Here is a 21680-nt window from a genome sequence, read left to right on the forward strand (position 1 = left end):
ACACCAACAGCCACATGAACTTTGTGAAGTTCTCTGGTCCACTGAGTAAGGAATTGTTTATGAAAGCGTGTTTTCGCACTGAAAGTATTTGCAAGTAACAACTTGCAAAATATTTACCAAAGTTTTGAAAAGCAGCCATGTGTAGCTAGATGCTAAACACCCAGATGGCAGATGCCATTAGGCACATGTTAGCAGTAAGACAGGCTGCAATCCAGCAAACAGTACCTGTAAAATGCAATGAGAAAGCACATCCCATTTTAAATAAAAGATTAAGTAGATTTATAATAAGTAGATTTATAATCAATAACTAGACTCTTGTTTTCATTGCCAACCATGAGGAAAAAAAAGGAGAAAACCAATTTCTTACAGGTATTTGGAGATGCAGAAAGGTGAAGCAAAAGAACTAAAGCAATAGTGTGGCTTAATTCTTCTGAAAAACGTCCCCATAATTTACTGGAGTTCAAAGGTCTTTCTGAACTTGTCTGCCATAACATTGAGATGTGAAAGTCTCCTGCACGAATCCTCCCATCTGCAGGTGCCTCGGGAAACAGTTCATTTCCTTGAGCACCCGTTCCCAGGATGGATTTTCTGAGATCACAGGGAAAGGGAAAAAAGTCTTAAAGACCTGGAGGTTTTCGACAGATCTTTCACAGCAGTACAAAGCAGCTAATGTATTTCATGGCAATGACATTATTCAAGCATACAGCGAGTTACCGTGTCAAAGAACTTCAGGTTCCATTACTCTGCAGAGCTTCTTTCCAGCACATTTTCCCCCGAATCCCCGTGAAACTCAGGACACGAGCAGGCAGAAATCCTGGCCCACCCTCCCCTGCCCCACTCTGCTCGGAAACCACAGACCTCCTCCTCCCAAACCCGCAGGTTTGAGGTGACATCATAAATCAGACCCGCAGCTCCAGCTACTGCAGCACTCCCAATTTAGAAGAAGTACCAGTCACGGTCATCTGTCAAGACTACAGCATCTTTATAATGCATTAGAAAAATTCTCTGAACCCATCAGATTACAACGACCTGACACCAGCAGAGGAATGAAACATTTTAAAAATTTATTTAAGAGATTCAACTAGCATGCAAGATACCTATGGAACCAGCAAACAAAATTAATTTTCCAACTGCTCTTAGAACTATTCATAGCGCTCGGCTATTTATTCCATTTACAGATTCTAAATACGAGTTGCAATGGAGCATTTAATATGCCAGCATTATAAAAGGGAAACTGTTGACAGAACATGCACACTGCTATCCTGCTCTTAGTCCAAGAAGGCACTGGAATATATTGGAATACCAGCTTCCCACGCGACCCCCAGAATGGGAAGCAACAACAGAAAAGCAATTTGTTCAAATGCTCGTGCAATACACTGTGATAAGATTTTATTTTAACAGCAGTATGGAACAGTATGCATTATTTAGGTATTATATGAAAGATTAAGCATGAACGTAAGCGCTTCTCCTGAGGTACTGAAACACACGTGCCATTACTAGTGAGTATTTTGATTTAATGGGATTTAATAATCTGTTTAGATGAACTACTCCACGCTCAGATGATGCTGATGCTAACATTCTACTCTCAAGGAGCTTCAGACTTGTGACAATATTGCATTTTTTCCAGTTGTGATCAACTGATTTGTTCTTAATGCTAAGTATGTCTTGCCATCACTTGTGGTTTGAATATGTTTACTTAAACCAAAAATACTTTGCATCTCAATTATTATTTTATACTGCAGCACTGAATGGAACTTAACTCAATACATTATTCATAAGGCACAGACAGCAGAAAAAACAAAGCTGTGCACTTCTTTCAAAGCCGTCAAATTACTAAAACACACCATATTTATGCATGCAATATTTGATTGTGTGTGTCTTCTTTTTGTTGGTTTTTTTTTTTTTTTGTCACAAGTTTGTTGATTTCAGATCAGGATATGCCAAAAAACCCTACACCAAACAATTTTTTGTTTATAATTAAGGTAATCATCAATCCAAGGATTGTAGCCCATTTTATTTCATCTCTACATCAAAAAAAAGTAATTTAAAAAAATTAAAATTCCCTTGAAATGGTAAGATAAATGAAAATGTAAGTGCCTTCACACAATAACAGTAAGCTGACCCTCTGGGAAATGGTTGACTTTCTCAATTCAAGGTATTCAAAGCTCATTCAAAAGTGTTCATTTGGAATGCAGATATCAAAGATGATGCAAATGTTCAAGAGAAAATTAAAACTTACCAGATGTTCTAATCCAGCTTTGATGTTTCCAGCATCCCTGCAACAGAAGAACAGAAGTCCTAAATAGTTGCTAAATCCTTGTCTGAAACAATTTATATTTAACTCTGAAAATGGCAAAGCCATGAAATTCCTTGATTATGTAAAATTTTTATTTTTAATATCTTAATCGTTAAAATACTTTTAGAGTATTGACCACCCAAATGCACAGCTACAGAATTATTTATAACCTCAAATTTTACCTGCCTGAAACCCGCAATAAATGTTAGCATAGCAATAGAACACTCACTTGAAGAAGCGTTTTTAAGATAATTACCCCACAACTTCATGGTGAACTTAATAAAGCAAAACACTGCATAATGGTGTTTATGAAATCCACTCCCTGTGGCTTTACATTGGTTCTGCCTCATCACCGCTCCAACAGTATAACCTGGACACTGGTTGAGAGGCAGTGCAGTGCATGAATTGCACATTAACCAAGCAGGTTGGGGGAAGAAAAGACCAAGCTACCAAGAAAAAAAAAAAAGGGAATAAGAGAACTCAGAGCAAAACACAGCCCATGAAATACCTTGCCATTGCAGTGTACATACAGCACAGTGCTATCCTGGAGCAGTAAAGCTCACAGGTTACCTGCAACTACTCTGCTACTTGAAGAAGAGAGCATCCAAACCAAAGTAAAACAATAAAAATCCCCAGGCCACCAAGTGAAGGAAGCTGGTTCTGCTTTCATCGGCCCCAGGTGCCAAAAATGCTTCCAAAAATGTAATCGTGTTGTTTGAGGAAAATGGGCCTTCAGCATTCCAAGCAAGGAGAAACTGCACCCAGAAGCATTTCAAAAAATCAGGTAATGAACTGCATGACCATAGAATGGTTTGAGTTGTAGTGTACATTTATAATACTTCTTTTTTTTTTTCCTCCAACAAATCATCAAACTGTATCAAGCCACAGGAGCAAAAAGTCCAACTCTACTCCTCCACCAAAGCAATGCAAAGACTGATGCTTTCATTCCCTTCATGCAAGTATGGGCTATAGAACACAAGGTGAAGTAGAACAAAACGACTATAGAGCATGAAGTTTTATTAAATTCAGAATATGTTCAGTAGCACGTTATGCAGCTTAGCTGTACCTTAGACTTCTATATAAAGCTTTTATTTAAGAGTTCATAAAGCTTTCTAAAAAAATGCACACGCTTCCACTTTGATGGAGAGCACATCATGGACAAAGCAACAGATACGTCTTCCTTACACTGTTATTCAGCATTTTGAAATGAGAATACACTATTTGAGTTTGCAAATACTTCAATAGGAATTGTCTTCAACATCCGTTGTGAGGTGCTAAATGGCCTTAAGGAAATTGCTTGGGAAGCAGGATCCAAGACGCTGATGTTAGGAGCTCCCCACTAATGGTATAAAGCCTGCCCTGTTAGTGGCCTGTCTCCTCTGCTGTCCCTGTCATGACTTCATCAATATTGGTACAACTCTTTTTGCTCTGTGCTGAAAGCAGACTTAATTCAATTATAGGTCTCAAAACTGATAAAAACGGTCCTGAAGTGGAAAATGCGAAGAGATTATTGGCAAATGAATAAAGATTTGTATCGAACTAACACGCAGCAGTACAGCAGGTTTGGGTTTTTTTTTTCTTTAATAATTCCCTGCCTTAAGTCTTCTGGGAACAGCGAGTTTCCCTTCCCCTCATGCAGCACATCGATTTCTGAATTAGACTGCAATATTAAATAATTAATATACTTGCCATGATTGATGTTTTGCATTAGTTGAATATTAGGTTATCAATCAAAATCCACTTGGTTTAATGTAATAATATTGAAAAAGTGTCACTGGCTGTTCATCCAATTTGTAGTTGAGGCAGCACAGATAGTAATATTGGTGTAACACACGGCTCTAACGCAGGAAATGCAGTGGCTGAACATCCATAAGGCAGACAATATCAAACAAACCAGCACAAGGTTGAGGCTGTCCTAAATAAACCCCGTGGCACCTGCCAGTTTCAATGAAGTGCTCCTTCTGCTGCCATGCAGCAGACAGCAGGGACAAGTAGTGAAGCCACGCATCGGTTGTTCTTTCTAGTTAAAAACAATTATCCAAACAGGATTCCTTTCAAATACTGCCTTACACAAAATCACAACTGTTGCTACAGCTCAGCCGTGATGTGCTTCAAAGTTCAAATGAGCCTTCAACCTCCACTGAGTACCTTAATCATCAATGACATAAAACACTACGAGTGAGTGGCAGTTGTTATGCACATCCAGTACTGCTGTACTCCTAGAAACACCAGAAGTTGCATCAATATAAATCATCTTGATCAGGTGAAGAAGTTTTTCTAAAAACTTCTACACCACCCTACACAGCTCCCAAGAGAACAACTAGTTGCCTTTCAAACAGTCTCTCCATGCATTTCATCTGTTTCTCTGGTTTGTTAGGCAAACTTGGTTTAGACTCAAGTTTCCTTTTTCCCCACACAGAAGCTCTGGCACTGTGCTTCTGGGTCTGGGACAGAAAAGAGTTGGTGACATAGATCACCAGTTCACATGTATGTATTTTAAAATCATACACCAAAACCAACAAGCACAATATTTGGGACAATCCAAACATTAGCTTCTGGTAATCAGAGAATCCTAGAATGGCCTGGGTTGCAAAGGAGCACAATGCTCATCCAGTTCCAACCCCCTGCTATGTGCAGGGTCACCAACCAGCAGACCAGGCTGCCCAGAGCCACATCCAGCCTGGCCTTGGATGCCTGCAGGGATGGGGCATCCACAGCCTCCTTGGGCAACCTGTTCCAGTGCCTCACCACCCTCTGGCTGAAAGTAACATCAAACAGAAAAACACGAGGGACCTACAAGGCGGCAGGAATTCAATGAAGCAAGTGTAGCCAGCTTTTGGAGTACTAGAAGCTGTCATGTAGGTGACTGAAGTTAACTTCTATGCATCATAACGTATTGTTACATTAACTTAATGTAACTAAAGTTCACTTATTAGCACTAGCACTTTTGCTAGTGAAGTAAATTGAAAAAAGCTTACTACAAATGAAAATGAACATGTTCACATTCTTCAGTCCCCCTCATGTTATCAGCTCGTTACCAAGCTTTCCCTTGCATGTGTAGTTAGCAAACTCTTTGCCAGTGCTTACTGAGCAGAACCCACACATCACAGAATAATTCCACAGTACCTCTGGATGCTGAAGGATCATTCTGCTGTCCCAGATCACAGGACAGCTCGGGCTGAGGGCACGGTGGGCTCTGGGGCCAGGCCACCAGGCTTTGTCCATTCATGGTCTGGAAGCACAGCCTGAGGAGGCAGCCCTACTACTCATAAAACATGCCCACCCAGAGGGCATACACCTTACACCTAGTCCCCAGCATCTCTTTCCGCCCATGCTGGCTGCTCTCTCCCCCAAGCTCTGACTCCCTCCCCCACAGCCCCTCCATCCCTCAGCACAGTGCCCTCCCAGCCCTCCTCTGGCTGCTGCCCCTCTCTCCTTGCAGGGATGGAGCTCCAGCCCCTCACCACCTTACTGCCCTCAGCTCCACTCTACACAGTCCCAGATGTCCGATTTTGCTCCTCAGAGGACAAATGAATAAATAAAGCATTTCATTGTTAGCAAGGCCCTTGGCAGCACGCCCTCTGGTTGCACAATATTAACTACAAACTACGAAGAACAGGGTCAGATGCAGCAGTTCAGGTCACGCAGCACCACACTCTCAAATAAAAGCCTTTGAATTCCACTCTGCAAACACCAGCATTTGGTGTAGATGATCGCACAGCGCTGTCCTAAGTTGTCTCAGATTTTCATGGAGCTCTCTCACATTTGCCACTCCACTCACTGGACCACTCAACAAGCACCTCCCATAGTGGTGAATGCTTTAGAACCCAGTAAGGCAGATCCAGATATGGGATCTATTGCACAAACCACTATTAATAACTCAGGCTAGCATTGTTAATACTCCAGGTTCTGACTAAATTACAGCACTTGTGTAAAAACAGAAGCCAGCAAACAACCACAGCTGTTAACAGCTTCCCTTCTCTCTCAGAATATGGAAATCTCCCATCCAAAACTCAACCAGCAGCAAGATCATTTCTTTCAATGGCCAGTATCTCATGGTTTCCCAGACCAGAGCTTGACATTGCATATATTGCCAGCAAAAAGACAATTAGTTTTCCATGTATTCACTTCTACCCTTGGATATCCCAAGGCAGAGAGCAGGAGGAAAGTACGGAATAAGGTGCTGGGTTTGGGAAGGCATACCATGCTTTTGTCCAACTCCAGAAAGATAAGAGCCTGGTACAGGGGAAAAGCCTGCTATCAGAAATAACCTGGATAAACACACCGTTATGACATCTGCACACTGAGCAGTCAGTAGTTACTGCGTACCTGCAGTTCCACTCTCAGCTAGATGGAATTTCACTGTCAGAGCTGCAGAGTCCCAGATGTAGCTTTCAGGAATGGACAACCCCATCGTATCGCACCAAACTTTATAGCTTCAGTATTGTTGTGTTTTCTGTAAAACTAGAGGCTGATGTTTCCAAGTCTGACTGCAGACCACAGAGATTAATTTCAGCACGCTTTGGGAGAAGCAACAAAGATGACATAGAAATCCAAGCTGTGCCTGTTCTCTCCTGCAAACCACCTACAAGAGGACAGTGCTGACTCTCCCAAGAGAACAGGTAAATCCAGACCTACTGACTTCTGATGCAAGCTGGTCCAACACAGCACCAGAGGTCCGGCAGAACTGCCTGTAAAGGCTGTGCAGCGTGCAGGAACAGAACTCCAACAAACGCCTTGCTCTTCAACATGACCTGTTAACATTCTCTGGGTTGTAAATAAAATCAGTTAGTAGTAAAGAAAGCGTACTTTTCTTTTGTGAAGAAAAGTGCAGTTTATATGTTTTGTAGCTAAGTGAAAATTATATCAAAGAGAGCCTATAAAAGGCAAGAGGGGAAAGCCATGAAAGGAAGCTATTTCCTCTTTCTTCTTACATGAGGATGGAGGAAAAGAAACCTGAGTTTAGGAACTAACACAGGCACTACTACCAATTAAGCCTATTAACTAAAAAAAAAAAAAAAAAAAAGAATTAAGATTTCATAGATCATGCATTTATGTACTCAAGTTGCTTGAAAATGAAGACAACAGATAAAATACGAACCACAGTCCTTTTTGGCACATCTGAGATACAAAACCTTGAGAAGCACAGCAATGAAAATCAAAATCCCTGCAATGAAGTATTGTTAAGTTACACCAAAAAAAAAAATCCTCAATGCTTCATTCACTTCAAAGAAAATTCCTGGACTGCTTAACAGATTTAGGAGCCGAGGCTCCTCATATCCTGTTTTCTGCTACTGAAAGATCCAACCAAATGTGCAAAATGAACTACCCAAAATGATTTAGCAGTGCAATGCCAACTGCAGAGGGGTTGCAAGTCAGAAGAAACACAGGGCAATAACCTGGCTGTCATTCTGACAGGAGCAAGCATCCTGAAAACCAGCATAATATGTTTGCTGAGAACACTCTTACCCAGTCAGAGTCCAACAGGACGAGGTGTCATTAAGCTATTAACTTGGTGCTACTGTTCTCGTCATCTGTGCACAATAAAGTCCCACCAAAAGAGGGAATGCTTAGGGAGCCCTTCACTCTGAACGCTGGAGAAAACAGCCGTGATGCCTTTTGAAGTGTGAATGCTGTTTTGCTCTTACTTAATAGCACATCCAAGCGGTCTGGAACTGGTCCTGAAGAGTGAGGACTTCAAAGCTGATGTTATTGCACTCAATGGTTCCTTCACTCCAGTCAACCAAAGAATTTATTTCACTTGGGGAAAAATGGTAAGAAGTTTGGCCGATTACTAATAAGTTAAATTTGATAAAGATTCAAGAAGATTATATGAAGGTCACTTATCAAACGCAGGAAGAAAAGCAGGAATGCCTCCCCATAGAGAGAAACACATACAGAATAACTTGGAACTGCTGAAGAACTCTGAAGAATATAATGCAAGCTAAATTGAATCATGCTAAAACCAGGGACTTTAAATAGGACACAAGGTGAAACAATTTCCATAATATGTTATCCCAGAGAGAAGGAGAATCAGTACCCAAGAGACCTTATCAAATATTCAGGAGGGAAAAAATATATATAGCCCTGTCTCACAGAGTAAAATTCAAGATTGTATGCAATTGAAATAAACACTGAAACTGAGCAGAGGAAGAAAAGCCAAAATATGGAGCTGATAGCTTCAATATTTTCAAATAGACTACAAAACAAAAACAAAAAGAACATTTTCTCTCCATAAGAATTTCTCAGCTAAAGGAGAGCCAAGATAACTACCCAAAAAAGCCCCCAGTTCTGTTTTACTAAGACCTGAGATCACGTATAAAAATCCTATAAATTATCAAGGCAGATTTATTTACCCCGGTTGCCAGTTCAAGCCATTCCTCAGATAAAGCTGGAAATTCAAAGGAGGCGGTAATTTGCAAGTCCTTGGAGTTTTGATACATGATTGAGCGGGGGACGCAGGTTCCCATTTTTATTTCTTTCCCTTCTTTGCTGCTCCGTGCTCAGGATTTCCCCCACAAAGAGCAAAACCTTGTTAATCAAGGCCTGAACTCCCAGCAAACACAAGCAATTAAGCTTCAGACTTTGGAGCAGCACTGCCTTTGTTAACCACGTTATTTGGTAGTTTTAAATAAATTAGACATCTCTGGCCTATTTTACCTTTTCTGTAATATTATTTAGTCGATATTCAATTAAAACACATCCTGTAGGTGAAAGTGTATGAAAACATTTCAGTAAGGGACGTCGGTGGCAGTAGGAAGCGTTGCTAATTAGTCTCTAAGTACAAAATAGATTACAAAAGTAGCAAAAAGCCCAGCACTGCAAATGCACAGAACACTGCACTGAATATTAAACAAAGCAGAGCCAGTTTTAATGTCGGTAAACACAACTATAGGAAAAACTCTCTGGACTGGTAAAGAGCGTTACAGGTTAATGAGGAACATATAAAGAGTGCACAGTAATTATCATACCTAACACCTTACCATCTGTGTTTGGATGGCTGCAGAATATAAACACAGTTCATCAGCATTAATCTGAAACTAATTACACCTGCATTTTATTAGCAGAATTTTAGGATCATTATTTTCAATGTTGGATTTTTCTCAACTGCGCTCAGCTCTGGGCGATGAAGGATATTAAATTTAACTATAAATCAGGGAGAAAACTTAGACGTCCTAAGCACTAAAACAAGTTGAGTACAATCGATTTTCCCAGTTCAGAAAGCTTCTAAATCCTCGCCGTTCACCCAATTATGACTGTACTTAACCTAATGAAATTTCATTCTGCGGGAACAATACTATTCTTAAACAAATTTCTGAAAAAATATAAGATTAAAAACTTCGACACAAAGAATAAACTCCCAGAGAAAAGATGCAAATAAAATTACTATCATAATCTTTTGTTTTTTATTTGCAAGTATAAAACCGAGGAGAAACAAAAGCATGGAACATAGCATCTGTCATATCAGAATATAAAAAGATGATCCTGGCACAAAATGAAAAAGCTCTAATTCATTTGCAAATCAAGCCTGCCAGTTCTATTTCAAGCTGGCGGTAACTGTCAAGAGTTAACAAGATAATCACTTTCAATCCTGCCTTCAATGGTACATTACACTGTTATTCCATTCAATAAGGCCGTTCTTTGGGGCACTAGATGAATGGTTTTCATTTCTAACTCTCACAAAAAGTTGCAGAAAAAAAAAATCCATGGGGCTTAAGAAAGAAATCCCTTTATGGGCATTTATCTGCCGGCACTTGCTTTTAGGCAAAATGAGATATTTGGATACGTTGGTGTCCATTTACCTCCTCTATTCCTTCAGGCCCTCGGTCTGTTGATAAAGCAGCACACAAGGACTCCTCACGCCCGCGGTTCATTTTCTGTACCTATGCACATTCAAGGAGTTCTGAGAGCACTGCAGGTGTGTGCAGCTCACTGCGCCCCGGCACGAGGCAGCATCTGGGCAGGGCCACCTCCAGCTCCACTGCAGACTGCAAAATACACTCAATGCTCATGGAAACGTGCTCGAGGAAACTACCAGCAGCTCCTCGAGCGTTTAATAAAAATAAAGTTAACTATTAAAAGCATTCTTCCTGTGACGCAAGTTAACATGGAAGTTGTATTAGTTATTCTTTATTATTTTTTCACTTATTATTATTTACTTAACTGCTTTTGAAGATTCTGTGCTATGCGTTCTTCACAAACAGATAACATCTTTTAGAAAAGAAACTGTGGTAAGCATTTAAAACTTTGAGGTAGAGAACTTTGTGTAATCATAGAATCACCAAGGTTGGAAAAGACCTAAAAGATCACCCAGTCCAACCGTTCACCTATTCCCAACAGCTCCTACTAAACCATGTCCCTCAACACAACATCCAGCCTTTCCTTGAACACCCCCAGGCTCGGTGACTCCACCACCTCCCTGGGCATCCATTCCACTGCCTGACCACCCTTTCTGAACAGTAATTCTTCCTCATGTCCAGCCTGAATCTCCCCTGCCGTAGCTTGAAGCCATTCCCTCTGGTCCTAATCTCTGTGAAAATAACTGAAAATCAAAACCAAGAACTTCAGGCTTTTGCTCATCACTCCACCAGGGTGGATGGCGATAGGACAAGGGGAATGGGTTTAAACTGAGACAGGGGAGGTTTAGGTTGGATATTAGGAGGAAGTTTTTCATCAGAGGGTGGTGAGGCACTGGCACAGGTTGCCCAAGGAGGCTGTGGATGCCCCATCCCTGCAGGCATTCAAGGCCAGGCTGGATGTGGCTCTGGGCAGCCTGGGCTGCTGGTTGGTGACCTGCACACAGCAGGGCTTGGAGCTGGATGAGCACTGTGGTCCTTTGCAACCCAGGCCATTCTAGGGTTCTATGATCACTCTACATTCCTATTATAAAGTGCCTACATATAAGGCTGCTTCATATAGTTATGTAATCTATTATTAAACATTCTAAAGTGACAATTTACATTTTTTATACTAACTTCAGAAGTTTTGTTTGTTTGTTTTTAAATAATCCCCATAGATACCAGTTCACAAAAGAAAAAACCATGCTAATACCTGTATTTAACATCTAAAGTTAATTACCCCTGCCCAATCTCCAGCCTGCTCCCCATCATCAATGCCAACAAGCTTACTGTCAGATGGGTACAGATGTTCATTCCTATACAGGGTAAAGACTTATTCTAAAAGAAGCAGAACTACCTGATGTCTAACAGTTGGTTTCTACCATCCCAACTGCTTTACCTAACGCACCCTGGAATACTTCAGATCACAGCAGACTCAAGTTTCCAGTTGCATTTCACAGTTTGTTTCTACTGTACTTCATTCCAAAGGTCTTTGCAAATCTCTCACCTTTTTTCCCAATCTGGGCACTCCAGGTGGGCTGAGCACATGCTGAGTGGCAGGAGAAAGCCAAGAGATCTTCCAGACCCATGGAATCCAACATGGAACAGCCTCCCCAATAGCTTTAGGTCACAAACAGGCCTGAGCCCTGTTTATTTGTTATTTCTTTCTCCAATACTTGTAAATAGTCAAAGACCATTACAAGTCTATTATTATTTAATAATATTAATGCTAAAATTGCTTTTGCTCTTATGCTCACTACCCATCTATTCCACAGAGAAAAGCTTCAGAATCAATGGACATGTTCAAAACATTGCTATGCCAGGGCTGGAAACAGTGATGCTGCCAATGCCCAAAACACTACATTAAATCACAAGAAAATTTCAGTAAATAATTCTTTTCATAGAAAATTTTACAACTCAAAAAGAAACCCCAAACACTGAATGATGCTGTTTAAGTACCTCATATTGGTGTGAGTTGGCCTAAAACCTCCTTACGGCTCCATGTCCAAATGTTCCTTGGGTTTGTTTTTACCACAACACACATTCATTTTACTCTCCAAAATAGCTGGTTTGATTAATAGGCTTTTAACCTTTTTCTTGCATCAAAGAATGCAATAGCATCTCCCCAGTTCAGCATTTATCATGCCCAACACCTCATAAAGGACGTCTCCAGTAAAAAGAGAGCAGCACTGGCTTTCTAAGGTGAGAAGCAGCCAACTGAGATGTAGACCAGGAGTCTTAATAGGATCTTGTGTTTTGGCTTTCCCTTCAGTGACATTAAAGTAAGTCATAACGCAAGCTACTGATTTGCTACCAAGTTGACCAAAATTAATAGATAAGACAAAAATATTCAGCACATCTCATTCTGCAGCCAAGATTTCTCTCAAATGTTATTTTTCTAATATGAAGCCAACAGATTCCTGAAAACATCAAGCACTGTAAACATGGCAGTTTCTAAGGACACTTGGATGTGAAGCAATTTGGAGCTTGGATAGTAAAACCAGCACTTCAGTTGTACCTTCAAATATCCTGAAAAGCAGCACAAAGTATTCTATAACAACAACTTCAGAACAAACAAGCTGCCAAATCCTGCAAGAGCAAGATTCTCTGAGAATTCCTAGACTGTACAGAAAGACCTGGAAATGAGGATGGACAGATGTGGATGTGTGCTCCACGTGTTCTGACCACAGACATCTTCTGGTCGCAGAGCCAAAGGCACTTCATCACTGCAGACCGCTGAGCAACCTGATTCTGTTTCACAAATTTAACTGTCAATATAGCACTGGGTAGAATTGGAACTTACACATTAGTCTGAGATGGAGGGAAGTGATCTGACCTCGAGCCCCATTCCTGGCTGGGGAAAGAGAAAGCCATTGCATCAAATTCAGAATACAGAACGACTGACCAGTCTGCTGTACTGATCCACAGAAGCAGCGTATTGAAATTGCTGGAAAAAGCCCCGTGTGTTGGCTCCTCTCCTAGGTTTCCAGTTTTGGCTGAAAGTCACAATACACAAAATTGCTACGTCTTGCACACATGTGCCAAAATCCAGTGTCCCCAGAAACTCAAACTGGAACCATTCCAAGCAATCAAACATTCGTGCAACAATGGTCAGGATCGAATGGACTCCTCCACAAAGGCACGACAGGATAAGCTGCCTACTTAACTTTCTGTTCAGGCAAGATATTGGAAAGTTATGTGAACGTCTGCACAGAATCATTTTAAGTCATTAAAAATAGGTCAAAATGTTGTTCTTTCTCTCCTTCCTTCTATATACGTACACACATATCCCCTTCCTCTGGTCATTGTGGCTTTAAGTCAACAGGGATGGGTAACTGTCACACCAATACCAACAGCAGGAATAGAAACAGAAGAAACTGGAAGAATGGAATGAAGCAATTTAAAACAATCCCTGACCTTACACACAACAGGGGAACAAGCTGTTAACTATGCATACTTTTTATACAAAACCAGACAGAAACATAGCATAAGCAATACCCAGGATAAACAATAATCTTCATCAAGCACAGAAGATGGGTAAAATCCAACTGAGAAACAGCTGCAAACTATGTCCGATACCTGCAATTTAACACGTGCTCTTCTTCTTGTACAACTGTTGCACAAACCAGTGCAAAAGTTAACAGAACAACATCCAACCTTTACGCACAACGTGTCCTGGCACATATTGCCTGGTGCATTACAAAACTGTTCTTACAGGCTTTCCTCCTGCCTCTTCTACGTGACGCGCTTATGTCACCCATCATGACTATGGTAACAAGGAGGGCTGAAATTAGAGCTCTCCACAGCATCTTTACCCTAATAGAATGTCAGAGGATGCAGTCGTTGAATGAGAAAAAGCCAAGGGCTGAGAAATACCTGAGAATACTCTAGTAGCTCAGCACCAGGTAGATTTTCAAATTAAAACACAGACCCCAAAGCCACAGCCCAGGGAATTCGCTATCCCTCGAATGTGGAATTGATCTGAATGCAATTACTTCACTCCTTTAGCTCCGTTTGACTTTGAACTAAACATCAATTAGTCCACAAACATAATACTGCAAGATCTGTTAACTCCAATACTGACTCTTCCATAAAAGATCTGAAGCAAATTTATTGGCCTTCATTTAATAGCTTTCAGCAATCGCAAATATCACACACAAAAGCTCAACTTCATTTTCTGATGGTCACTTAAACCTTTAATTCTCATGATAAAACTCACTCAGTCTCAGTTTTTTAAAACCTCTAAATTAGCAAACAAGACACCACATAATATATGCCATAAGCACAGGTCTCCTCTGAAAAGCTGGGACCTCGCAGTGCTTCAGCTGCGATACACGCCATTGAGCCACGGCCAATATAAGCTAATTTGAATAATCAATATGACAACCTTATTTTTCTAATGCAAACAGGATTGATACAGTAAGGTGTCTCACTGCCACATCACAGTCATGGCCTCTTTTAACCCCTAATTAGATTTAGGCGATTATCCCTGCTCTTCCTTACAAGTGTACAGCCCGGATAAGAGATGACAAAAGCTATCTGCCACTTACTCAGCCTTTGCAGACTGCAGGTTATCCAGGGAGATACAGGGTAAGATCAGCAAACAATTGTTATTCATATCATCTACAGTTTGAAGATAGTCACAGCTCTCCATACACGCTAAGTGAAAATAGCCCAGAGCATTAGGTAAATGCAAAACGCTTAAGAACATCAGCGTTACACAGATGGAAATTCAAGGTGATGTTGGGGAATTATGCTTAATTCAAACTGGTTATCACAAAGAAAACTATCTAGCGGCTACTTGATTTTTCAGACAGGAAACACTGAGCTCTCAACAGATTTGTGCTCATTGTTTATGTGTGGGTGACGCTGAGTACTTTACATGGATATTTCTAAGAGTCAAACTTAGAAACAGCAATCCCAATAGAATTACATAGCTAAACAAAGTAGTAAAAGACAGAGAAGATCTATTACAGAAATGTAATCACATTTCATTTACAAGAACTCTTATCTCAAGCATTTAAACATAAAATTTAAACAGTTTTCCATTTTATTGTGCTCAGTATTTGAGCTAATAAGATATAAAAGTATAATCACGTTAGCGACATTTCTATTGCATTACATAGACACAGCCCTGGGTTAAAGGCAGAGCAGGAAAAAGAAAGCACGATGCTGCACATAAAACCGAGCGCGTTTCTCCTGGCAGAAGTACCTCAGTACCACATGTGAAAACCACCGTGCTAAAATCCGACCTCGTGTTCGCTAATGTCTATTCCCACATGAACTGAAAAAGTATTTCCATACACACCATGCACCTGTGAATGTGTTTAACAGGTTTCTTTAACCAGCAGGGCTCTTCCTCCATGCTAGGGTTTTACTCCTATTGCAGGCCACACAAAGACAGATCTGGAAATAACGTTTATCCAAGTCAGACGCAACCCTCCCGTGGCTGGAGTGAATCTTCTATTTTGTTTTTAATTACTGTATATAATGCCACTGAACAACCCTCACCAACACTGCTTTATCAAGGTGAAGCAGCCTACAGCTCAGCATCCATCTCCCTTCTGTGGAGTTACCCCCCACTGAAGACTCAGCACCTCTCAGTTCCTGCTTCTCCCAAGCCCACGTGTGCGCTTAATGCTTCTGCTGCATGACTTACCTTGGCTGCAGACATCTCACTTTCTTCAAAAAGCAATCATTAAGGGGTTTAACCATTCCTTCATGGGATGTTGGGCAACATGCTGTACATTCAAGTAGCCCTTGGAAAACACAAAGTCATCTAGTTCCATCCGACTGCTACTGCCAGCTCACAAACAAAGCTTGCAGAGCTCAAGAGGCTTGCCTAGAAATAACCAGCCACAGCAACGCACAAAGGGGGAAAGAGCAATAATGAAAGACAACCGTTGGGTTACTTAAACGTGAGAGAATCTTATTTCAATTTCTTTCCATAAAATTCTCATCAACTTGCAGAAAAATTAAATGTTGCGTTCCCTATAAATGTTCTCCGTGGGTTGGATTATAAAATAGTTATTGAGAATGGTTTGATACAGGAAAAAGAGTCAGCGTGAATTGTTTCTACTTTCAAGCTTCGCATTGGATTGCTCTCACAGAAGTAATAACGTGGATTTCTTTTATAATAGAAGTACTGCTTACACAAGCATCAAGTTTTTCTGTACTGAAAACTGCAAGTTAAGTTAAGGAAGGGAAAGAATGCAAAGAAACCCCAGTGGAAGCAGGGCTGCTCACTGCAGGAACTCTTCCACCTCCCATACAACTCAAGTGCTCCTGGAAGGATCCCCAAGGGAGGGTTGATGCCTGTTGCTCACTGAAGTCCACTGGACATCTCACATCACTTCTGAGTTACTACAGCCTAAGTGATATTAAAAAAAGCCCAACAACCTATTCATTCAAATAGAAAAAGAACAATGTTATTATGGAAGCTAAGAAGGACAGAATGCAGCTTCCTGTTCCAGGTATTCTCTTCTACCTCCCTTCCCATGCCCAGCAGAGGAAAGAAGTGCAAGCTGTTGCTTTGCTGCCAAACAGCATGAGCTCAAACACAGCAATGCAAGCTGAGATCTGTCAGTCCAGACCTGCACGTAATGGAAAAAGAAAAACCACTGAGAAAAGTTGATGGGAAGAGAAAAACACTTCCAACTTCTCAACACGCTGCAACACGTAACTGTCAGCATAACCCTTCTGTGGTTTGGTTTTTTTTTGTTTTCTTTCTTCCCCCGTTTTAAGTTGTGCTTAAATTGGTAATTTACTGAAAACAAATGAGCAAAACCTTCAGTGTCTCCGATTACCAGCCATACAGCTATTTCTCTAGAGAAGATATCTATTTTATAACCTTTAAAGTTAATGGCAATAGCTTTCAACAAGCTCTGGGGCATAAGGTGTTTGGTTTTGTTCTTTTTTAAACAAATTATGCAGTGGATTTTCATCTTTTGTCCTCTTCTATACAAAGCGCATGTTGACCTTTTAAGCAAGATTTCATGTCTTCCACTACACATAAGCCCCCACCTTCTATTCCATCTTCACGCTCACAGAGCATCCCGACTTGCAGAGGCCCACCAGAAATTAATGACATGTAGAAAGCAATACTACAGCATTAGCTACAGTTTCACAAGGAGAAGGCAACAGAACAAAACAAGGATTCTTGCTGTGAAGAGCAACATCCAGATCTGTCATTTTGCTTGGCTTAATTAAAGACAATTGCTTTGACAATCCATACTATGAGTACAGCTAGCAGTCAACAACTACATACTGCCAAAACGTAATTTTAGAAGGAGAGGATGGAAGAAGGAAATACAAAGGAAAACCAGGACATGAGAAACCCTTTCACTCCCGCCCTCCTCGAGGCTGAGCTTTGCAGTATTGGACGCATTCGTCAATCACACTCTGCTGAATGCTGTCCTATAAATACATTATGTGTATTTCTTTAATATTTTGTCAAAGCGCAGCGCAGTGCCCACCTGACAAGAATCAATAGGAAAAATCCTTTTCTCTCTTTGACACAGCATGATGCCATTAAGCAGCCTTCAGAGATTCTGATCTGAGCAGCAAAGTCAGACCTTCCTGATCAATTCCTTAATCCATTTTGAGAAAAGAGACTGATCTTGCTTTTTCGATTTCTGTCCAGGAAACAATCATCATTCCCAACATAATTCACCGTTAAATGGGCCTTGTCTTACGAGAACTTCAGCAGCTGGAAGCAGATGAGGAGCAAGCCAGGATCCAGGAGAATCACCAGGACATCTAACGGGCTTCCTCTGGGCTTTCCATTTCTACCTTGGAAGTCACTGAAAGCATTTCCCAGCCTCGTCCTTCATGGATCTTTAAAGATGTTGCTTTTAACATTATAAATAATGCATACATTGGCACCGAAAATCAAAATGATTCCAAGAACTTTTTCCCTCCAGAAAAATCTTCAGTTCTCCAGGTGGCTGTTAGGGCTGCCACAAAGCAAACTGGGAACAAACCAACACAAAGCTCAAGTACTGATGCCATACAAAAGCATGGCTGGAGATAACACACTCTCAGTGTTGGTGGGTCCTTCTGCCAAGCTGAAGATGTTTTATGCCAAGACCAGATCATAACTGAGATGAGCTGTTAAGAGCCTACGAACCTGTTACATTAAAAACATCTCTGACCAAAACCAGCTGGGAGAAGCTCAGCAGACCGGCTCAAGCAGGAGGCTTGGGTTGGGCAGTCTCCTCCACAGGTAGGCCTGAGAACGTTCGCACTTCAGCGAGAAGTTCTTCTAACAAAGTGGTGTTAAAGAGAGAAACGAGCCCTGCTCGCACCCCTGGCAGCACCCAACCAACCTACCTCGAGCAGCCGCCCCACCAGCCCCAGGCTGTCCTGTATCCCAATGGAAGGTTGCATCGTAGCTGGCACCACCTGGGATCCATGCACGCATGCATGCAACCCCTTCCAGCTTCCTAAGCTCGTGCAAACATGTCCAAACCTACTGCAGGTTTGGCTTTTTAAAAAAGCAGAAGGTGATCTTCAACCATGCAAATACTAGTTTTAGTAAATCCATTACAGAATTTCATTACCAAAACCTGTCATATTTCATCTGTATGTATGTAGTACAAAGTGAAATAACAAAGATGTTTGCTGGATTTTTTTTCCCAGTTGCCTGTTGTTCGCTTGCTCAGAAGAAGCAGAGCCTGTTTTGTTTGTTTTGTTTTACTTAAATAATTGCTGGGGACTCCTCTGCTTTAGTTCCACGATAGCAAGGCCCTGGCTATACGGTTAGGTGATTACTGTATCTCTGCAGTTCAGTATCTGCAGGGTGTCTGAATGCCACTAACTACTTAAACCCAGTAAAGAGATTACAGCTCACGCTAACTGGATTTTCACAGCTCCGTATCATTCAGTTTGGATTCCTCCTACACAGATTAAGAGAGTCCATTAAAACAACAGTCAGCTGCTCCCGAAGTGCAAGGTGCCTTGATATAAAAAGAGCCACATGTTTACATTCAGGGAGCATGTGAGTGTGTGTGTAAATGAAATACTCTTTCAGAAATAATTCTCTATTGAGGAATTATTCAATTTTAAAACCCAAGATAATGCAAATTATATAGTTATAAAAGGACAATCATGGTGGCTGGCAGTTTCAGAGACTGCATAGTTTTGAAAACAGCTTAAAGTAATGTGTGTCTTTGAAGATAGAGCCTTCAAATGGATTCCAAAATCTACTTCTGTAAATACAAGGAACAGGCATGCCCTCATCGTACGTGAATTGGGCAGGGAAGCTAATTCAACAAGCATCTCTAACTGATAGAGCTATGAAGATAGAACACAAAACCTACACTTTTGTACTTTCTACCACTACTAAGTTGATTTTCTTCTTTAAAAGTGTTTCGAAGCGCAGAAGTAACACAGTTTCACTTCACAGCACGTCTTTTTGTGGTTCATGTAGGTACCCGGGCCACCAGACAAGGCAGGGGGGTTTTCCACATTTCTAAATTTAATTCTAATTAGAAAATAGGGTTCAATAGGGACAGGGCCCATCAATTCAAAGCACGCATAACAAATTTCACTCAGTGAATGCTTACTTCTTCCCAAGCACTTGCATTAAAAACAAAAGTACCACATTGTTGCTTACATTCTAGTCAGAGATAATTAACAGAATTGACACAAATCAAAGAGTTACTGTGGGTAAAAGCTACTTGCTTTCTGGACCTGGATGTTCAGTGACATCCATGCAACTGTGCCCACAGCTCACACGTGTGCTCCCTGCCTGGAGTCCATGCAGCATTTTAGAGTTTGTTAGTGAAATGCAAAAAAACACCATGTGCTGCTGCCCCAGTACTGCAGCCACTAAATAAATGAGCATCCTTTTCAGATATAAAAGGGGACTTTTTAGCAATCAAAAAGAAAAACAAGTCCGCCACAGCCCAAATGACAATAGCAACAAATCCAGGTCAAAGGCGAGTGACCCCAGAACCACTCCAGGCATATGGGCAGCTCTTTCCTTTTCAGGGGGAAACATTCACTCTGCTTCCCATCAGCTTTTGCCCGGCTTCCCGTTGAGGAAGTTGTCCTCTCAGTTCCTCCTAAGCTCCAACAAGTGCACACCTTCTGCCAGCAAACCCAACTCAAGTGCTTCTCAGGGCTCTGCAGGTCTGCAGGCACCACCTGCACCGTGCCCTGCAGCAGCTGGGTGGGAACGAAGCCAAATCACTTAATTCCTTCCAGTATAACGCCATACCTCTGAGAGGGCAAGTTATGAAACCTGCACGAGTAAAACTGATGTCAATGAACCACCATGATTACCTGGGAAGCAATGATACCTTCAGTGAGGTGTGCATTTGGAGCCCTGGAACATCTCCAGCATGAGGATGAGGAGGAATAGGCCTCTGACACAATCTTGCACTGACTTCAAAGATTCTGGACAAGGTATTGGCTTAAAAATAATCCTTACTTGTTATATTTTGAATCAAACTTACAAGTAAGCTATTTGTCCTTCAAACTTCAGCTGCAAAGCAAACATCACTGCACAATACAAGCTTCAGAAGCTTCTTCAAAATAAGGACTAAAAGACAGCCCAAATAATTAACAGTAACTGATGAATTAAGACTGAGCACAGTGCAAATTAAACAAACGTTGTAGCACCCCGAACATCAATTTATATTTGTACATTTCTGCTACTTAATAAATGTATCTTGTCATGTGAAATTTTAAAGAAAAGGCCTTGGAGTGACAAAATCAGTCTCAGTGTGACAAAATCCCATTTGTAAGTGAATAGAGATGATTGAACACAAATACCTTAGGCCAACAACTACAGAGATTATGTTTTGGAAGCAGCATGTGCATAATTGGATCAGATAAACAGGAACACTTTGCAGATTTTGAGAGCCACCTCTTGTTGCAGCAGAGGGTATGGGAAGCGATAAGCTACCAGTGGCCCTTTGCATTGTCTGGCCTATTAACATAAATGCTGCACCCAGAGGAATTGGACCTGAATTGAGGCTGGGTAATTGCTGGATGTGTTAAACCCAAAGAAGTCGCAGGATCGTTTTTCCCTACTTACATCATACACTGCAAAAGTGAAACGTGAATCAGGACTATCTTCCAAAAGCTGAATGTTGTGGGCTTATGTATTTAATGTGAATCTTACAGACAGAAAGTGATCACTCACCGATTAACGGAAAGAGAAGCAGGCAGTGAACGTACAAGCTGTCCACTCACCAGCTTTCCATTGGCAAGACTGGAAAGACAGATTTAAAATAGAAGTGCTCCAAACCACAAATACATCATGGGAAGAACGAAATATTCCTTAATGCAAACAAACAACAGCGTTTTACTCTAAGGCAGTACATTATTGGTTAAATATACCACCTTATCTTCCCATTTTTGAAAAAAAACAAAAACACAAAAGATTTATAATGTAAAGATTACCTAATAACTGCCAGCTTTTTCAACAACTGGTCTTAAATGCAAGAATTCACACTACAAATGGATCCATCCCAAACCTTCGTTTGTTAGAAAAGCATTTGCTTAGCAAATGACAACCCATTCCATTGTGACAGAAA

The 21680-nt window shown here is 41.1% G+C and overlaps 2 protein-coding genes across 2 annotated transcripts in view; both read right to left on the reverse strand.

Moving 5' to 3' along the window:
• Nucleotides 1-21680, reverse strand: part of RSRC1 (arginine and serine rich coiled-coil 1) — a 111269-nt gene that overhangs the window by 53418 nt on the left and 36171 nt on the right. Inside the window, exon 6 of the mRNA XM_052686116.1 lies at nt 2240-2276. Coding sequence (XP_052542076.1) covers nt 2240-2276 — 37 coding nt within the window. The remainder of the gene's footprint in view (nt 1-2239; nt 2277-21680) is intronic.
• LOC128082188 (lysosomal amino acid transporter 1 homolog) overlaps nt 10884-21680 on the reverse strand; it is a 136930-nt gene continuing 126133 nt past the window's right edge. The window contains exon 12 of the transcript XR_008207581.1: nt 10884-11089. The gene's annotated coding sequence lies outside the window, so the exon portion shown is untranslated. The remainder of the gene's footprint in view (nt 11090-21680) is intronic.

The sequence above is a fragment of the Tympanuchus pallidicinctus genome, unplaced genomic scaffold, assembly GCF_026119805.1.
Source record: "Tympanuchus pallidicinctus isolate F22 unplaced genomic scaffold, pur_lepc_1.0 scaffold22, whole genome shotgun sequence".
NCBI classification, from domain to species: domain Eukaryota; kingdom Metazoa; phylum Chordata; class Aves; order Galliformes; family Phasianidae; genus Tympanuchus; species Tympanuchus pallidicinctus.